The following is a 20,284-nucleotide window of genomic DNA, read 5'->3' on the forward strand; positions in this document are numbered from 1 at the left end:
TATCTAGACAAGAGTGATTGGTGCCTAGGCGTGAGTTGGCGTAAGATCAAAGTTTTAGACGCCAAGGGTTGAGAGTTTTAGACGCGAGAGCTGGCAGGTATATGATGTGATCTGTGAAGTTCAATACTAAGGAACCAGCAGTCATGTTTTTGACAGTAAACTAAAAAAAAAAGTTTGAATTTATGAATGGTTCAGCTATTAGTTAATATCACGCTGATCATGCATGATTCTGTAATTGAATGTACCGCATGTGATCTGCCAAATTTAGCACAAAGTAACCAATCGTTATGAGAACTGAACACGTGTTAAGAGGTAACGTGTTTCAACTGAGCTCCTGTACCACGCTGAATCTGTGCTGAAACCACTGGACCTGTTGTGACACATCCGAGAGTAACCAATCCAATCGCTTAATTTGTGACAGATTGAGACGAGCTGAAGGGAAACATATATATACAGGGAATTCTCTCTCCTCTTCCAGTCGATTTTGATAACTGACTTTGAAGGCAAGTGAGTTTGTAACGCTGAACTGGTACTGAGCAAACAGAAATGCGACACATCTTTTCTGTCTCCTTTCTCGCCGTTTTTCTTTGGCTCTTCACACGGACGCACTCGAAAGAACTGCAGTCGAACGATTCGACTTCTGCATGTAAGGTAGGTAAGGTCAAAGTAATTCCGTTACAAACTGAGGTTTTGTTCTAAGAACCTGCTGTTTTCAACGGGAACTTATACTAGATGAGTTACACCGATGTCGATAGTACTACAGATACACCCAGATGTACTTTCTTTTGGTCAATTCTGTATTCCCACTACACGTGATCCGTACAATATACTTTTAAGCATCCGCACAGTCAATGACTTTCGATGAAAAGCTGATCTGTCAAGGCAGGTACGGGATCGAATTGTAATTTAGGAATAATTGAAATCTTATACAAGTAGTAAGATGTGACGAACAATCGAATCCACCATGAATCGCCAAAAAAGGAAAGTAATCCATCTTATTAAATAATACACGAACTGCTAACGTTCAGCTCAAAGTTATTGATTGCCGCAATACAGTACTTACTTGAGCAAGGGTGAAGATTCTGAAGTTTTACGCTAACTTTTGTTTCAACAGTCGGATCCTCATTCTGGAATGCCAGGAATGCCCGGCGTGCCAGGAATACCGGGAACTCCGGGTGCTCCGGGTAGAGATGGCTTCAAAGGAGAGAAGGGCAGCATTGGAAAGCGGGGTTCCCAAGGCACTATAGGAATCCCAGGGAAAATTGGACCACGGGCCCTGAAGGATCCAAAGGGGAGGTGGGGAAGAAAGGAGAAATTGGTAAGATGGGAGCAAAAGGAAGTACGGGTATCCCTGGGAACACTGGCTCACGGGGCTTAAAAGGATCTAAAGGAGATAGAGGCTCGATGGTAACAACAGGAAGTACGGGTATCCCTGGAAGCATTGGCCCAAGGGGCTATAAAGGATCCAAAGGAGAAAGAGGCTCAATGGGAACAAAAGGTAGAAAGGGTATCCCTGGGAACATTGGCCCCAGGGGTTTTGAAGGATTCAAGGGAGAAAATGGTATTGGAGAAAAGGGAGAGAAAGGGGATGCTGCAAACATGGACCCAAGACAAAGAGCTAATTGGAAACAATGCGCATGGAAAAGAGAGGACAACACTGACAACGGTAAAATACGGGTAAGTCATCCGCCACTAGAACCTATTAATCTTCTTGGCTTAAAACTTGCAGTCTATGAGGAAGTAAAATCCCAATGATCCCATCAAGCGTAGGGCACAAGAGGTAGGAAGCTTGGTAAAAACGAAAAAAGTACAATAATCACCTGTGCTTAAAGGTAAAACTAATAAGTCTGACTGCTCTGAAAGTTTAAACCAAGTCAGATGTTCGAACTGGAACCAATAATACACAAACAGATTGAAATTCTCCCCGCCAAGGATGATGAAAAGCAACAACTTCCGTTCTAACTGCAACTGTTAAAGTTGACGTCTTTTTCCTTAGATTTGTTGATTGATCGATTGATAGATAGATTGATTGATTGATTGATTGATAGCATTGCAATCGACCTAGTAGCGAGACAACAGAGTCACAAAAACATAGGTCCTTCTTTCTTGCCACGCGGAGAGCCTGCCCGAAGGCTGCCTGAAGCGAGACTGCCAAAGAAGTTGTGAAAAGAAGGTGAAGGGGACATCCTGCAACGATGTTTGCTCAGTCTGTAGCATAGGCGTACGAGCTAGGGGGCGAGAGGGACTACACCCCCCCCCCCCCCTCCCCCAGCTACGGAAATTATGTCATTTTGGGGGCAAAACGCGCATTATTTGGGCAACGACACTTGAGAGAAAACATAACAAGATAATACTGTTTGTGTGATTTCCAAAACTCGTAGATAAAGTCTCTAGTTAGTTACCTTTTTTAGAATTTCTTTTCTTTGAATAAGTTAAAGTTAGTTAGTTAAGTTAAGTTCTTTTAATTACTTTACTCGGAATGAGACTGTTTATAGAGTATGATTAATTGATTATGTAAGCTTTCAATGTAACTGTTTTCACGAGTGAAGATATCATATTTACGCGCGAAAGCTCTCCTGGTATTTCACCCGAGGAGGGTACTTCCTTATAGGGCTATATAGGTATGTGCGGCCCCAAAGGGTATGGTTTTTCAGCCGTTTGGTCATAAATAGGGCATCGATCTCGGCCATTTTGGTTATAAATAGGGTACGTTTTTGTACTCGTCTTAAATTGGGTATGTGTTTTTAAGAAAAAGTTACTTTTTCATCTTTATCGATAAGACCTTCAACAAGAGCCCATCATAATCTATGATTAATTAGGGCAACTGTGCCAGCCGCAACGGTAATAAATAGGGAATCCATTTTTGTTTTTTTGTTTTTTTGTTTTTTTTTTGTTGTTGTCAGGTCATAAATAGGGTAGGAAAAATCACAGATTTTGGTCAGAAAAGCTCATAAATAGAGTAAGGTTTTTGGGAAGCGGACTGCACACCCCAACCCAATTTTCCTGAGAGTATCTCCCTCTAGGTTTTTCACTGGTGTTTATATGATAAAATATTATATCTGACTGGAGTGGATTTCTTGCACCGCAAGATCATCCAACTGTGATGACATGTTCGCCGATAACGGAACGTTTCAAGCGAATGTCCGGTTTGCCACATTTAGGAAATTCTGCAAATTTAAGCAGGACAGATTCACCGAAGGAGGAAGAAAGTTAGTCGGGTCAATGTAGAAGGTCAGGTATTGGACTGCTTCTTCATTGCCGTTCATTTACTCAGTCTAACTTAATGGTAATACTTTATTAGGGCATTTGCCAGAGTTTGTATTTTACCAGATCTCCTTAGTATAAGATCTGCGTCATCGTGTCTTCGTAGTAAGACTTATGGTTGGCTTTATTCCATATTGTTGCCCGGTTGTGTCAGTCAAGGGCTGTTTCCGGGCTATTAATAATACCCAGGTTTTCGTAATTTTAAATTTTGCGACCTGATATGCACGTCGCCCTGTAATTTTGGTCAAGTACATAAAATAAAACCGCTACAACATGACTACAACGTCCCAACGACGAAGCCCGGCAAGGTTCACATGAGGCGTGAAGAACAGCGCCACTGTTCACAGATATAATCACAACAACATTGTGCGGTAGCTCTGTTCTCATCGAAGGCCAAACATGCGCTCTCACAAAATAGTGATCGGCGTTGTGCGTGTCCATCACATCGTGTACAAAGCCTGAATCCACGTACTTCCTTCCATTTTTCATTGGCTTATCGGTCATATGTCCCAGTCCGTCGTCGATGTCTGCTAGATCATTTGCAAGCGATTCTAACGCGTAGTAATACACGTGGCCGTAGTTAAAGAGAAAAGGAATGCAATGAGATGGAAAGTCCCGCCAGCCGGTCGACGGAATAAATGGCAACGAAATCGAGCTTCCAGTCGCTTGTATCTGCGGACTTTCTTTAAGAACCTTGGCAGCGAACCATTTACCATTGTCAATGCTTGCATCGAGCGTGTGGTGATTCCCACACTTTATGCAGTCGCTCACACGTTTCACAAGGTCATCGCGTTTACCGCTCAGTTTTAAGCCCCTGCACTTTAACCACCGTTTTAGCTGATCAACAGTGTATTCCTGTGGATCTCTGTCAAATTTAGAACCAGGAACGTCGTCGTTCTCGGTTAAAACCGTTAAAGATTGAAGCAAACTGCTTGCCAAACTGCTTGTCTTTGTTTGTCTGAGTCTCGAGGGGGGTCTGAAATTTCATGACGACATTAGTGCAGAGCGCTATTCTGTAGGTGTTTTTTGCTGTTCACACCCTAGTCGGAACGTGATTTGTACTCTAAAGAATAGGTATAAAATAAGTTCCTTTATCTATCTTGTTCAAACTCCCTGATGAAGTCTGTATGATCAGACGAAACCGGTCGGAGAAAATAAAGCAAGTTGACAAGATCTGTTGCTGAAGTGCTGCTCACTAGTATTATTTAAAAAAAAAAAATTGTTTACTCTTATTTCTGGTTTATTTACAAAGCACGAACCCAAATCTTCGCGCCAGTTCGTTTTCCTAAGTTTGCTATCGGTGAAGAAAACACTGAATGATTAAGTTATCTTATTTGCTGTCAATTATTTCTTTAAACTTGTTTTGCCGTATTCAAATATTTTATTTTCGAATTCTTCGATTTTTTTGACGCAGAAACTTCACATATACCTCCATGAGAGGTTCAAGGTTGATTTCTATATGATCGCTACAATCTCTACCATCATTGGGATTGAGATAGAACTGATATCTATCTTAGCGATCGTTGTCGCAACGATTATCCAACGATTGTGATGTAGTGATGGCTGCGACCGGTTCGATAGCAGTCATGTGGAAACCAACCGATATTTTTCCCTTGGATTTATGCCCCAAGCGAGGAGTTTGCGTGCCGTAAATTGAAAAGGAAAAAACGAGGATCTGAAACTTACAATACGGATCGAGAGGACGAGGTTATTATTTAGATGTTTATTATATCCCTCCCGAGTGTCTGATGGGTTTGAGAAAACATTTAAAGTCACGCCGAATGGTGCCCAAGGATTGACGTACGTCTAAAGCAATACGAGTCAATTGGAAATTAGATTTAGTAAATTTGCTGTCCATCCATCCAGATGGAGGTGACCAAACTAGGGAAATGCCCATAAATAACATGTTAAACTATATATACATTAAAGTTCCGAAAAAGGAGATTTAAACATCTAAAAAAACGTTAAAACTTAATATTCGACCGCCTTCTGCGGTCTTCTTCAGAGAAATGTATTCTGCAAGAGACATGGAATGCAAATATGTAGCGAAGACGTCGTCGTTCTTGAAAACATTACCCAATGTTCTTAGTGGGTTAAAAGCCGTCTTGATGTTTTCGCGGTTCAAAGTCTGTCTAATTCGCTCAGACACCCCTTTAACATATGCAATTGACGCATATGCTTCTGGGTTGTTCCGAGATTTTGGCTGTGTGTTGTTTGGCTGACCGACCGATTTAATGAATTTAATAATGCCTATTTTGTCTCGACGATGATTCCCGGGATCAATATCCCTTCCGAGTCACGTGGTCCCTGGCCCTACCTCTCGGCTACGTCAAAGAAATGGATTGGCCATAAAGACCTGGAAAGAAAACCTACAGGGACTACGCAAAAAAATGTTGAGATCACTAGCCATGCACAGGTTCAGTACTCGAACTCAGTAAACGGACATCCGCTCAAACTGCGAATGGTTGACCTCACTTTACCGCCGACACTAATTCTCTGTGCTCTGTATATTATCATTTGCAGGTGTTAAAAGTTAATGATGTAATTACCAATACAGTAGTATAATAACGTGACATGTTTAGCAACTGTTTTTATTTCCTACTGTGTTTGAGTCTTGTAGACCTCGATACTAAACTCTTGAGCGTAAGGCTTCCACTTTTGTTTGAAATCAAGTTAAATTCACATAACAAATTAAAGATTGTTGTATTGTTTTTAATTGTGTGGTTTAAAAGGGTGCGTTTCTTTGGAAAAATCCAACGGATCGAATTCTTATACCGTCAAAACTCTAATAAGCAGTCCTCTATTAAGCGGCCAACCTTTATTTGGCGTTGAGCGGCCCAAGGCCCGAAAAAAATGTTAGCTAAACTGTAATAAAAACCTATATTTATTATTGTTCTACTTTTCCTCCACTTGCGTTTGGTTATACTTATATCTGATAAACTGAAAAGTGCACCACGCCCAACTTTAACGTTGTTTTCGGGTGAACCTCTATTAAACGGCCTCCTCCACTAAGCGGACAGTTGTCTCTGCAGGTTAAACTGTATTTGTTGTCTGGATGGTGTTGAAGTAATTTTGGAGCCAGCCTGCGGGCATTAAAGACTGATATGACACACATACCTTCTTTTAGAAATGTTATTAGCATGAAACATACGGCTGGTGTCCTTTTTGGTTTTGGCTAGTTTTACCGTTCGGTGAAACGAAGAATTTTGTACGGTTTAATCAAAGACGGTACATACCATTGTATTGTATTTACATATTTGCAAAACGCAAAATTATATTCTTTTCACAATCCCAGCTTCAATTATTCTTAATATTTCGCAAATTTCAGCCTCGATATTCTCAAAAGATATATTCATGTAAAAAAAGAGTGTAGACTACTATATATGTGGTATACAACTTTTGTCTAGACCTGCCTAATTTATGCATGCAATTATTCCTATTTCAGGAATGTTCTTTCAACAAGCTGCACGACAATACCGCTCTCAGAGTCTCCTACCAGGGAAACGTTCGAGTCTATTCAGGTGGTAAATGTAACAGATGGTATTTTAAGTTTAACGGCAATGAATGTAGTGGTCCCTAGCCGATCGACTCAGTCGTTTGCACTAACTGGGCTGGAGGGATTTCTAGCATCCTCCGTCATCTTTCCTTTGATGGGTATTGTGAAAACCTCGCACGGGCCACAGTCAGCATTGAACTCTGGGTAGGCGTGTGTTCTGGGTACAACACACAGGGTAACGATTAAACAGTATGGAACTCAGTGTCCAGGATTATGATCAAAGAAGTACCCCCACCCCTGTAGTGCTCTTTATATTCATAACTGAAAAAAGAGAAAACAAAAACAAAAAAGATTAACGGATATATGCGATCAACGTTAGAACTTGATAGAAATACAGTTAAATTCAATTATTAGATTTAATTAGTGAAAATTCTCTATATGCATATCCAAGTTTATATACATTTCATTACAATTTTTGTTCGCGATACAGCCAATAAACGCCTAGAAATGTTACTGATACAATACAATGTTAAATACTCTTATTACACTGAGAAAATGAAATTTTAATCTGTATGTGATCTTTACATTTTTCTTTGAAGAAAATCACGGTCCGAAACTTACAGTACGGACTGAAAAGACGAGGTTAGTAAGAGGTATTTATACCTCGACGATATTTCCCAGTGATAAATATCGTCCGGGCGACGTGGTCCCTGGACGTACCTTTCGGCTTTATGTCACGGAAATTAATTGGCCATAAAGACCTGGAAGAAAACCTACGGGAGCTGAGCAAGCAAATGTAGAGATTACAGGCCATGCAGTAATGCTTCAGTAATGAAACCCCGTTAAACGAACATCCGCTCACATTATATATAGTTGACCTCATTTTACCGCCGACACTAATTCTCAGTGCACTGTATATTATCATTTGCAGGGGTTAAATGTTAATGATGTTGTCACCAATACAGTAGTATAATAACGTGACATGTTCAGCGACTGTTTTTATTTCCCACTGTGTTTGACTCTCACTGGCAAAACTCCATGCGAGACACTTGAGATGTTTCAATGAGCGTAAGGTTTCCACTTTAGTTTAAAATCAAGTTCCAAACATATAACACGATAATTAAAGATTGTTCGGTTGCTTTTAATTGTATCTTTTAAAAGGGTGCGTTTCATTGGAAAAATTCAAGATTGAATTTTTAAATCGAAGAACAGGATTTTTGCGTTTCTTTACTAAACCGGTTAATCCAAAATCATTTGGATCATGGTGCATCAAAGGAACCGAAGAATTCACTCTGGACTAGAATGCTGATGCACCATCACCCGAGTGATCTTGGATTAGTCTGTTTATTAAAGTAACACAAAATCCGTGTTGGGATTTAGGAATCAAATCATTAGTCTTTGCGTCGATTAAACATGAGTTTGTAACGTTTAATTTGCTATCCTGAGAGTAATGGAATTTTCAAAACTACCCGACCGTACGATGAGGTCGAACCCTCAGGACGACTATTGGAACGTTTCCCGGGCAAGGTCCGATAGGCTGTGTTTCGTCAATTTATATGGGTTAAACGTTTCTTACTGTAGTTCTTGCTTACCTTTTTGTGGAAAGTGTGTCATTAAAGGCTGTAACTGAGCTCAATGTTCGTCTGAATGAGAGAGATTGGTCCCTAGCTATAGGCTTGAGTGAACGCAAGGTGGAAGTTTGCTAACCAACGGCGTGAGAGTCACGTTTTAGACGTGAGAGCTGTATGGTGTATGCATGTGATCTGTGAGCCTCAATCCAAAGGAACCAGCCGTCATGTGTTTGACAGTAAAAAAAAAAAAAAAAAATGAATTGAAGTGTTTGAGCTTTTCGCTAATATCACGCTGATCACGCATGATACAGTAACTGAATGTACCGCATGTGATCTGTCAAATTTAGCACAAAGGAACCAATCGTTATGAGAACTGAACACGTGTTAAGAGGAAACGTGTTTCAACGGAGCTCTTATTCCACGCTGAATCTGTGCTGAATCTGTGCTGAAACCACTGCATCTGTTGTGTCTTGTCTAGACAAAAGTAACCAATCCAATCGCTTTGTGACAGATTAAAACAAGCCGAAAGAGAACGTATAAATACTGGAAATTCTCTCTCCTCTTGCAATCGATTTTGATAAGGCAAGTTAGTCCGTAACACGGGTACATTGTGCTAACAGAGATGCGAGACATCTTCTCTGTCTCCTTTGTCGCCGTTTTCCTTTTGTTCTTCACACGAACGCACTCGAGGGAACTGCAGTTAAACGATTCGACTTCTACATGTAAGGTAGGTAAGGTCAAAGTGATTCCGTTACAAACAGAGGTTTTCTTCTAAGAACTTGCCTTTTTCAACGGGAACTTACACTAGATGAGATACACTGATATAGATAGTACTATAGATATACTCAGATGTACTTTCTTTTGGTCAATTCTGTATTCCCACTTTACGTGAGCCGTACATTATACTTTTAAGCATCCGCACAACCAAAATTGTGATGAAAAGCTAATCTGTCAAGGCAGATACGGGACCTTTGTAATTCAGGAATAATTGAAATCTTATACAAGTATACGTGACAAACAGTCGAATGCAGCATGAATCGCCAGAAATAAAAATAATTGATGTGCTAAAGAATAGACGAATTGCTAACGTTTAGCTCAAAAGTAACTGATCGCAGCAATATAGTACTTACTTGAACAAGGGTGAAGATTCTGAAGATTTACTGTAACATTTGTTTCAACAGCCGGATCCTTATTCTGGAATGCCAGGAATGCCCGGCGTGCCAGGAATACCGGGAACTCCGGGTGCTCCGGGTAGAGATGGTTTCAAAGGAGAGAAGGGCAGCATCGGAAAGCGGGGCTCACAGGGCGCTCTAGGAATCCCAGGGAAAATTGGTCCAAGGGGCCCTGAAGGATCTAAAGGGGAGATAGGAGAAAAAGGAAGTTCAGGTGTCCCTGGGAACATTGGGCCCAGGGGCTTTAAAGGAACCAAAGGAGAAAATGGAACGATGGGAACAAAAGGGAGTGCGGGTATCCCCGGGAACACTGGCCCACGGGGCTTAAAAGGATCCAAAGGAGATATAGGTTCCACCGGAACAAAGGGAAGTACAGGTATCCCTGGGAGCATTGGCACAAGGGGCCAGAAAGGATCCAAAGGAGAAACAGGTCCAACAGGAACAAAAGGAAGTGCGGGTATCCCTGGGAACACTGGCCCACGGGGTTTAAAAGGATCCAAAGGAGATACAGGTTCCACCGGAACAAAGGGTAGTGCAGGTATCCCTGGGAGCATTGGCACAATGGGCTTAAAAGGATCTAAAGGAGATAAAGGTTCCATGGGAACAACGGGAAGTACGGGTATTCCTGGGAGCATTGGCACAAGGGGCTTTAAAGGATCCAAAGGAGAAAGAGGCTCAGTGGGAACAAAAGGTAGAAAGGGTATCCCTGGAAACATTGGCCCCAGGGGGCTTAGAGGATTCAAGGGAGAGAATGGCATTGGAACAAAGGGAGAGAAAGGGGATGCTGCAAACATGGACCCAAGACAGAGAGCTAATTGGAAACAATGCGCATGGAAAAGACCCGACTATACTGACAACGGTAAAATACAGGTAAGTCATGGTATTAGAATCTGTAAATCGTCTTGGCTTAAAACACGCGGTCTATGAGGAAGTAAAATTACAATGATCCCATCAGGTGCAAGGCACAAGAGGCAGCAAGCTTGGTAAAAGCGATAAAAGCTTATTTCCGTAGTACAGTAACCACCCGTACTTAAAGATAAAACCAAGTCTGACTGCTTTGAAAGCTTAAACCAAGTCAGATGTTCGAACTGGAACTAATAATACACAAACAGATGGAAATACTCACCGGCCAGGATGATGAAGACCAACAACTTCCGTTCCAACTGCAAATGTTAAAGTCCTTTTCCTTAGAATTGTTGATTGATCTACTGATTGATAGATTGATTGATTGATTGATTGACTGATTGATAACATTATACTCGACCTAGTAGCGAGACAAAAAAAGTCACAAAAACATAGGTCCTTCTTTGTTGCCACGCGAAGAGCTTGCCCGCAGGCTGCGTAGAGCGAGACTGCCAAAGAAGTTGTGAAAAGAAGACGGCGAAGGGGATATCCTGCAACGATTTTTGCTGAGTCTGTAACATAGGCGGACGAGCTAGGGGGCGAGGGGGTTTGCACCCCGCCCCGCACCCCCCCCCCTCCCCACCCCCAGCTGCGGAAATTATGTCATTTTTGGGGCCAAACGCTAATGATTCAGGCAACCACATTTAAGAGAAAACATTACAAAATGATGTTTGTGTAATTTGCAGAACTCGGAGATAAAGTTTCTAGTTAGTTACCCTTTTAGAATTTGTTTTCTTTTAATAAGTTAAAGTTAATTAGTTAAGTTAAAAGTTCTTTTAATAACTTTACTCGGATTGAGACTGTTGATAGAGTATGATTGATTGATTATGTAAGCTTTGACAGAAGCATATCACCCAGACTAGGATGTGCTTCTGGCTTTGATTATAACTATTTTTGGAACTATAGCAGTTTTATTAGATGTGGGAATTGTGAACATTTTTTTGTTTTTTATGCTATTTCAGTTTGTTTCCATCCCGATTTCAACACTCTCGCATTCGGGCATTGCCTAAGTTTTCGGGCAAGAAGGTCACCGCACCCCTCCCAGGTCCAAAGGTGCCCGTACGCCTATGTCTGTAGGTGTAACTTTAAAGTTATTACGAGGATTTCAAACGCAGAATTTCAACCGTGAGCTGATTTACATTGTGTGTTTGAGATATTCAAATGAGCAGGAGCGTGAAAATGTCATCTAGCCGGCTGGGTCACAGAACTTGGTTTCTCTTCCGACAAGAAACGTATCTGAATCAAAACCGAGTGTGTGGCAAATGAGTCACTAAAATTCGGATCACTGTTGAATTCATGAGGTATATAGGGCATAATGCATGGGTGCGCATAGATATGGAATTTCTCTTCGAGTGTTGAACTCGATATCTCACGAGTGAGCCCAGCGAACGAGTGAAATATAAAGTTGAACACGAGAAGAGAAATTCGATATCTACAAGCAGCCATGTAACATTTTGTTTATTATATAACCATAATAATGACGACTTTTTTGACGATTTTCCGAATATTTCCGAACACTTGCCGAAGATTTCCGAAGGTTCTCCAAAAGTTATCCGAAGGTCAGACAAACTTTTCCGAACATTTTCCGAACATTACTGAAGATTTTCGAAGATAATCGAAGATTTCCGAGGAAGACGCGATGATGTTTCGATCATAGAGCAACACATCTAAGTACAGTTTAAGGGATTATCTAACCATAGAAAGGTGATCTTTTCACCTGTGACAATAACATGATATTTTCACGTGTGAAGATATCATGTTTACGCGTAAAACCTCACCTGGTATTTCACCCAAGGGGGGTACTTCCTTATATGAGTTATATAGGTATGTGCGGCCCCAAAGGGTATGGTTTTCAGCCGTTTTGGTCATAAATAGGGCATCGATTTTGGACGTTTCGGTTGATTGGGTATGTTTTCTTAAGAAGAAGATACTTTTTGATCTTTATCGATAAGACCTTGAACAAAAGCCCAATGTAATCTATGTTTAATTAGGGCAACTGTGCAAGGAAATCCATTTTTTTTTTTTTAGATCATAAATAGGGTAGGGAAAATCGCAGATTTTGGTAATGAAAGCTCATAAATGGTGTAACGCTTTTGGGAAGCGGGCCGCACACCCCACCCAATTTTCCTGGGAGTATTTCCTCCGGAGTATTTCACTGGTGTTTATATGAAAAAATATTATATCTGACGGGAGTGGATTTCTTGCACCGCAAGATCATTCAACTGTGATGACATGTTCGCCGATAACGGAACGTTTCAAGCGAATGTCCGGTTTGCCACATTTCGGAAATTCTGGAAATTTAAGAAGGACAGATTCACCGAAAGAGTAACAAACTTCAACGGTTCGACAGTCCATAACTTATGTTGTAGTTTATTTTGTTTTATTTTTTTATCTCAAAAAGAGAGTTTAGCAAGCATGTTGAAAACAAGTTAGGCTTATATGTACATGTTAATAGACTAGTCGGAATAAAAACTTTTTGAGTCAGGAAAGAATTAGAGGCAATCATAGAAAGATGTACATAACTTACAGGCGGCTTTTGACACACGTCGCTGAAACGAAAGAAATTCATGTCCCACGCAGGATTCGAACCGCGTCTCCCTGCATACTAGTCACTACACCATCGAGGCAACCATGCTGAATATGTGGCAACTGATTGATCTGAGTAGATAGAACGCGGCCAATCCAAGGGAAATTTCATGATCCATTTTTCCGATCTCATTTGTCATGTTTCTGCTGTGTGGGATGATGATTCATCAACGACAATTAACCATTTCGATGTCAGGCCCTACGTGTTCTCATGTAACAAATTCTGAAATTCCTCCTACAGATGTCGCTCCGGCGACAAGCAAAACGAAAAATGAAGCGAAACTTTCCTTTATAAATGGCTCTCAATACATTTAGTCTCGATCACCAGATTCGAGAGAACAGCGGCAATCGAGCCTTTAATGCATTCTGCATCGTTTTAATTCATTCGTTTAGATGGACGGCAGAAAGGCCAAGTTCAGTCACAGTTCACTGACTTGTTCTTCGATGATATGATGCTATTGAACGGCAAAATCACTAACACACCCACATTCGGTTTCAAGGTGGAAAGCTTTACCAAACAAAACACTTGGTAAATTAAAATCTTTCCAAAGCCTGTTGGCAGAATCGCAACAACATTACGAACTGCTACACACGATTCCGACCCTTCGATTTGCTCTGGTTTCAAAGATTTCTATTTTCAGATATTGAGATAGACGCAAGACGTCACACTCCTTTCGCGCCTCCAGGATTACGCACGGCAGCTTTTTTCTCGCGGTTTTCTTTCGCGTCACGAGCGATGGAGAGACTATACTATACACTGTAAGGATCTTGCTTTTCCGGCCTAGGCTGAATATTCTTATTTTTCTGCCGGTTTTAGGCTGAAAATATTTTTGTGAATATTCTTACATCATAGCGTACGACCTGATTTCTGTTTTGGAATGTATTTGTTGTCTGGTTGGTCTTGAAGTAATTTTGGAGCCAGCCTGCGGGCATTTAAGCCTGATATGACGCACATACCTTCTTTTAGAAATGTTATTAGCATGAAACATACGGCTAGTGATGTTTTTATTGCTTTTTGGCCAGTTTTACCGTTTAAAGAAACGAAGAATATCATTGCATTGTATTTACAGATTTTCAAAACACATAATTATATTCTTCACAAAATCTCAGCTTCGGGTTTATTCTTAAATTATTCTTAATATTTCGCAAATTTCAGCCTGGATATTTTTATAAAATCAATTCTTATAAAAAATAAGTGTGTAGTCTACTATCTATGTGGTAATACTTTTGTCTCCTTAATTTATGCATCCAATTATTCCTTTGTGACCAAACATCTTTGATCACTTTTTTTTTACTATTTCAGGAATGTTCTTTCAACAAGCTGCACGACAATACCGCTCTTAGAGTCTCCTACCAGGGAAGCGCTCACGTCTATTCAAATGGCAAATGCAACAGATGGTATTTTAAGTTCAACGGCAATGAATGTAGTGGTCCCTTGCCGATCGATTCAATCGTTTACAATCGTTGGGCTGGAGGACTTTCTGATATTCAACGTAATCATTTCTTTGAAGGTTATTGTGATAACCTTGCACGAGGCTCAGTCAGCGTTGAACTCTGGGTAGGCAAGTGCCCTGGTGTTACACTGGGTGACGCTTACACAGGATGGAAATCAGTGTCCCGGATTATGATTGAAGAAGTACCGCCATCCCAGTAGTGCTGTTTATATTCATAACTGGGAAAGAGATAAGATTAAGCGGTATATACGATCAACGTTAGAACTTGATAGAAATACAGTTGGATTTAATTATTAGATTTAATAAGGGAAAATTTCATATATGCATTTCCAAGTCTGTAAACTGCTTATTATAATTGTTTGCTCGTGATACAGCCGTGATGTAACTGTGACATAACTCGTGATCGATATAACTGTTTGCTCGTGATACGCATCAAAATGTTACTGATAATTATAGTCTCTCTTTTCTGATTGGCCGAAAGCGTACAGTAATTTTTGGAAATCAGCGCCTGTGACGTTATCTGGCTGCAAATTATACAATAATCATGTGAAGGACATTCAAGGTCAGGGGTAATCATGTCATGTATGACCGCAGTGCATGATTTCTTAGGGTAATTATGTCAAGTTCGCGCGCTTTGTGTTGCTCGCGGGCAGTGAAGAAGCAAAAACACTACACTAGTTACATTTTGTTTTCGTTCAATGTATAATAAAACAATTATTAGATTCGTTTTTTTGTGATATTCAGAATAATCAAGGTCTCGGTAAGGTTTATCAGTCTCAGCCTTCGGCTTCGGCTGATAATCCCTACCTCGACCTTGATTATTCTGGATTTCACAGAAACCTCATCCAATAATAATTGTTTATAATACATTGAAAAATACATTTATTACAGAACATGAAAATTTTAATCTTTATCTGATCTTGACTGTTCTCTTTGAAGAAAAGTGTATATTAACGTTTTGTAATGGCTAAACCTATATTCTATAGATTTTATAGCTTTATATTTTACTAAATGCTTTATTGAAAGAGAAAAAAAAAGTGAAATGAAAGTCTGAAGCTACACGGAAGTTATGTGATTTTCCTCGCCTTTATTTTAGTTTCTATTTTTGCAAAATTGTGCATAGTATTAATATTTTACTGGACAGTGCCTCCTAAATAGATAAAATAAATCAATAAATAAAATTTGTTTACACTTATTTCTGGTTCATTCACAGAGCACGAACCCAGTTCTTAGCGCCGGTTCTTTTTCTTAAGTTTGCTATCGGTAACGAAAACACCGAGTGAGTAAGTCATCTTCTCTGCTGTCAATTATTCTTTAAACCAGGAGCCAAAATCGGGGACGGAGACCGTAAGTCTTGGGATCCGCGCGCACCTATGATATGGGACAATTTTTCTATTTTTAGAACAAATTGCGCCATCCTGACGTCATATATCCGCGCGGATCCACGCACGAATCGGGGCCTCTCGCGTGGATGTTGTCACGTTGCGTGATCAAATGGTGAGAGTTGCGAGATTCTCTTGCAGATTTTTCACAGCGATGGCAGGGAATAAGGCAGGGAATAAGAACCAGTTCTCTTATATGTAGTTTTATGCTCTGAGCTAACGGAAAAGGTGGGTTTTTCAGGGTCGAAAACAAGACTTCAATCTCGCCCTGGGAATGAATAACAAGATCTGCTCGCGGTAGTTGTAAGCTTACGCGTATATGCTTTTGCGTTTGTTTTGACTTAAGAATATAGCAAGAAACCTCTCTACTCTGGTATCGAGTTAATTTGTGAGTTTCTCAGACAATGCTTAATCATAACCAAAACCTGTTTTTCATGGTTTGTTATTGCTTCTGCTTGTTTAGCGAGTTTGCAAAGTTTTTAAAAGGAAAGTCTGACGCGTACAACTAGCTCATTTACATAGTGCAGCTCGTGCACTTTCAAGTCCGAGTCGGTGTTTTCAATTGTCAACAAATCTTGAGAAAGATTTGTTTCTTTATCTTTTGTGTTGAGATGCTGCAACAAATTTCACGAACGCAAAAAGGCCACTAACATCATATGTGTTTCTTCAACAGAGTGAAATTTTACACTGCGAAAATGAAAATAGTCAAGGAGTTTTGATAACTCAATCAACAAAATCGAAATCGTTATTCGAAGTTGATTAAAGAAAGCGTTATCGTAACTTTGCTGATTATTTCTGCTTTATTCACATATTTTCAGCTTAGCTTTATGTTCTCAAACATTTATCTTAAACATGTTTAAAAACTATGGAGTTATTGTTTGAGTTCGATGTACGTTTTCACATGAAAGTGCGGCGGAAGTACAATTTGTCATGTTTACTGACTGTACAAAACGCGCATCGGCGAACGTTTTCATTCATCGACAAAAGACAATTTACTGGATTTTTACACAAATAAAACTGAGCAGTATCTACGGACGTAAAGTTATTGGGCCTTGCTGAAACATCAGTCGTTGCTTACAATTCAGGCGAAACCCAAGCTAGCAATTGTTTTGTTTTACTTTTCGGTCGCGACAGACTGGCAAATTCCTCGCAAGCGTGTGGTAAGAGGAGCTAGGAAACTATGAAGTCCTGAAACTCTGCTATATCTAAATATATCCAGCTAGTGTTTTGCTGTGTCATGGAAAAGCTGTTAATCTTCAACATATGTGAAATTTACAGTGGAGTAATGTACAGCTCATGTAAAAGAAGCATCGGAACACAACTTGGTCAGCGATATATACAAGCTTAAAGCGGAGCATACCTAAATTCGACACTGTCTTACTTCACTCCAACTGGAGCAGCTTACTACGAAAATATTTCGGCAAAATTCCAACAGACGTAAACGCGTTGAGTTGTGGGCCAAAAACATGAAAAAGTTCGGGATTTCGGACGCCATTTCCCCCGCGCGACATCCGCAAAAATCCTCGCAGCATGTACGCGCGTGTGCCGCAGGCGATGGCGCAATTTGTTCTAAAAATAGAAAAATTGTCCCATATCATGGGGACAGCCCCAGGAGCCATAATCGGGGACGGAGACCGTAAGCGCGCGCCATTTCTAGTATTAGGGTTGTCCCCAATTTGTTGACAATTCAAACACGACTCGGACTTGAAAGTGCACGAGCTGCACTATGCAAATGAGCTAATTGTACGCGTCAGACTTTCCTTTCAAAAACTTTTGCAAACTCACCAAACAAGCAGAAACAATAAGAAACCGTCAAAACAGGTTTTGGTTATCATGAACCATTGTCTGAGAAACTCACAAATTAACTCGATACCAGAGTGTAGAGTTTTCTTGCTATATTCTTAAGTCAGAACAAACGCAAAAACATACGCGTAAGCTTACAACTAGCGCGAGCAGATCTTAGTATTCTTTCTCAGCGCGAGATTGAAGTCTTGTTTTCGACCCTGAAAAACCCACCTTTTCCGTTAGCTCAGAGCATAAAACTACATATAAGCGCCCTGGTTCGTATTCCCTGCCTTATTCCCTGCCATCGCTGTGAAAAATACGCAAAAGAATCTCTGAACTCTCACCATTTGATCACACAACGTGACAACATCCACGCGAGAGCCCCCGAAACGTGCGTGGATCCGCGCGGATATATGACGTCAGGATGGCGCAATTTGTTCTAAAAATAGAAAAATTGTCCCATATCATAGGTGCGCGCGAATCCCGATTAGGGCTCCTGGACAGCCCCCAATACTAGAAATGACGCGCGCTTACGGTCTCTGTCCCCGATTATGGCTCCTGTTTAAACTTGTTTTGGCGTATTCAAGTAGTTTATTTTCGAATTCTTCAATTTTTGACGCAGAGAGGTCATATATACTTCCACGAGAAGATCAAGGCTGGATTCCATATGATCGCTATCGACCTTCAATCGCTGCTATGATTGGGATCGCTACAAAAAAAAAAAAAAAATTACCGGATTGTCGAGATAGAACTAATATCCACTTCAGCGACCGTTGTCGGTTCAACGATTGCTATAATCTCTGGCTGTGACTGTTTCGGTAGCGATCATATGGAAACCAGCCTTCACCAACCGCTATTTTCCCCTTCGACTTATGACCCAACTAAGCGCGGAGTCCGCAAGCCATAAGTCGAAGGGAGTAAAAAGGAGGATCCGTAACTTGCAATACGAACTGAGAAGATGAAATGAGTCAGACATTTATTATATCTCTAAATGATTGACATCCGTCAAAAACAAAAGAAGTCAATTGCTTACCGTTGCTAAGTCGTTATCACGGGTTAATACATGACATCGAAATTTTAGGGAAAAAAAACGTTTAACAGGTTTATTTGCTATGAATGTTAACAGAACTTTGGTGTTAAATCACGTGACATTTTGGCGGCAAAAGTAGTTTTATATTTCAGCTGTCACGACCACTCAATTGACCAACCACGGTGCACGTTGTAATTCACTTTCAAACATGACGTCATTGATTGGAATTGTCAATTGAGTCAAATTAACATCAAACATGGCTCAATGTCCTAGTATTAAGTTGCTGGCTAACGCGCGCGAAAGAAGCATTTATTTACGTTTATTACGTTCCATTTGTGAACATTAAATCAATTGGAAACGTCCTTAAAACATGAACGTAAAAAGACTTCTAATTTTCTAATTAACAAGATAATTAATTTTTTCATTTGTGCCATGAAAAAAAGCAATTCGCCGAGATCAATGCCAAGAGGGGAGGGGGGTGGGGGAGGAGGCGGGGAAGTGGTTTTGGTGTTTAGCCTCGAAAGGTCCACGGCGGGAGCTTCTACGGTAATTTGTAGGGATTTACTGAGTGAAAAAATTTCAAGCCACGCCCACAAAGCAGGATCTTGGTACCTCTTAGGGGTTCTTTTCAAAGTTTCCGACGGGCACCCCTGTCCTTTTTATATGGGAGTCCCCCTTCCCTGGGATTAATGGTCAATTCCCTCTTTGAGACGTGCCTGCAGGGAATCATGGTAGTTGCATTCATCATCTCGGACTAGATAATTGTTTTGATGAATACAGCTACCATGATTACCTACAAGCACGTCTCAGAGGGAATTGCCCATTCGTGAGCGGTCCATCTCAGCAGTCCGTGCTGGAAAATTTGGACCGCTAAGAGAACCAATCAGATAGAATTTGCCTTTTCGTCGCGGACCAGTTCAGCCATTTAAGGACATTCACGCTAATGGTTTCTGCGCATCCCTAACTGCGCATGCAAATTCGCATTCCACGTCATGCATCGATGCGCGCGCTAAATCATAAAATGAACAATGATAGGGCAGATGACCGTTGCTATAGCTTTGCCTTAGTTCAACGATTTTGGACGTTCGATGATCCCTATTTTTCTCTTCATGGATCCTTTTCTCTACCGATTTTCTACGTTTGATTTTCTACGATTTTCTACGTTTGAAGAAAATCTATCGATTAGAAGTTTGAATTTTTTGCAAAATGCACCATTGAATTTCGTTCTTTTTAGGCTTCGTTTATCTATGCGGACGTTTCAAATGCTTTCTTGAAGGTTTAAGTTTTGTGAAAGCGTTGGTAACGTTTGGAATTATTTACGCAACGGACCCAGTTCTACAAAATATGACTAAGGTTGTTTGCTTTGTTTGACACATCTTCGATATTTTTAACTATAAACCCCTTTAATTACATGCGCCAATTGTTCAAAATCAGGGTAGTTTTCCACACGCTTTTATCTCTGAAACAAAACCGGTGACCCTCAATTTTTTTTTTTTTTTTACATTTCTGACACAAGTAACTCATTATCTGACTCAGCAAAAATTAAAAAAAAAAAAAATGCATCGACAGGAAAATTTTCGCGCGAACATCCTTAATAATGCCTATTATGTCTCGACGATATTTCCTGTGATCAATATCTCT

The 20,284-nt window shown here is 40.4% G+C and overlaps 2 protein-coding genes across 2 annotated transcripts; both read left to right on the forward strand.

Annotated features, from left to right (window-relative positions):
• Nucleotides 1–417: 417 nt before the first annotated feature.
• Nucleotides 418–8,576, forward strand: LOC149095669 (uncharacterized). The gene is made up of 3 exons (XM_089281829.1): nucleotides 418–651; nucleotides 1,115–1,677; nucleotides 6,710–8,576. The coding sequence occupies exons 2-3, from the start codon at nucleotides 1,324–1,326 to the stop codon at nucleotides 6,842–6,844; spliced, it is 489 nt and encodes a 162-aa protein (XP_089137955.1). The 5' UTR covers nucleotides 418–651; nucleotides 1,115–1,323; the 3' UTR covers nucleotides 6,845–8,576.
• A 291-nt stretch (nucleotides 8,577–8,867) lies between these two features.
• On the forward strand, nucleotides 8,868–15,641 carry LOC149095670 (uncharacterized). Its single transcript, XM_089281821.1, has 3 exons — nucleotides 8,868–9,058; nucleotides 9,513–10,373; nucleotides 14,296–15,641. Exons 1-3 carry the CDS (start codon nucleotides 8,954–8,956, stop codon nucleotides 14,644–14,646), a joined length of 1,317 nt encoding a protein of 438 aa, XP_089137947.1. The 5' UTR covers nucleotides 8,868–8,953; the 3' UTR covers nucleotides 14,647–15,641.
• Nucleotides 15,642–20,284: the final 4,643 nt, after the last annotated feature.

Source organism: Orbicella faveolata, unplaced genomic scaffold (genome assembly GCF_042242905.1).
Source record: "Orbicella faveolata isolate gen_17 unplaced genomic scaffold, um_ofav_v1 contig_5, whole genome shotgun sequence".
In the NCBI taxonomy this organism is placed as follows: Eukaryota; Metazoa; Cnidaria; class Anthozoa; order Scleractinia; family Merulinidae; genus Orbicella; species Orbicella faveolata.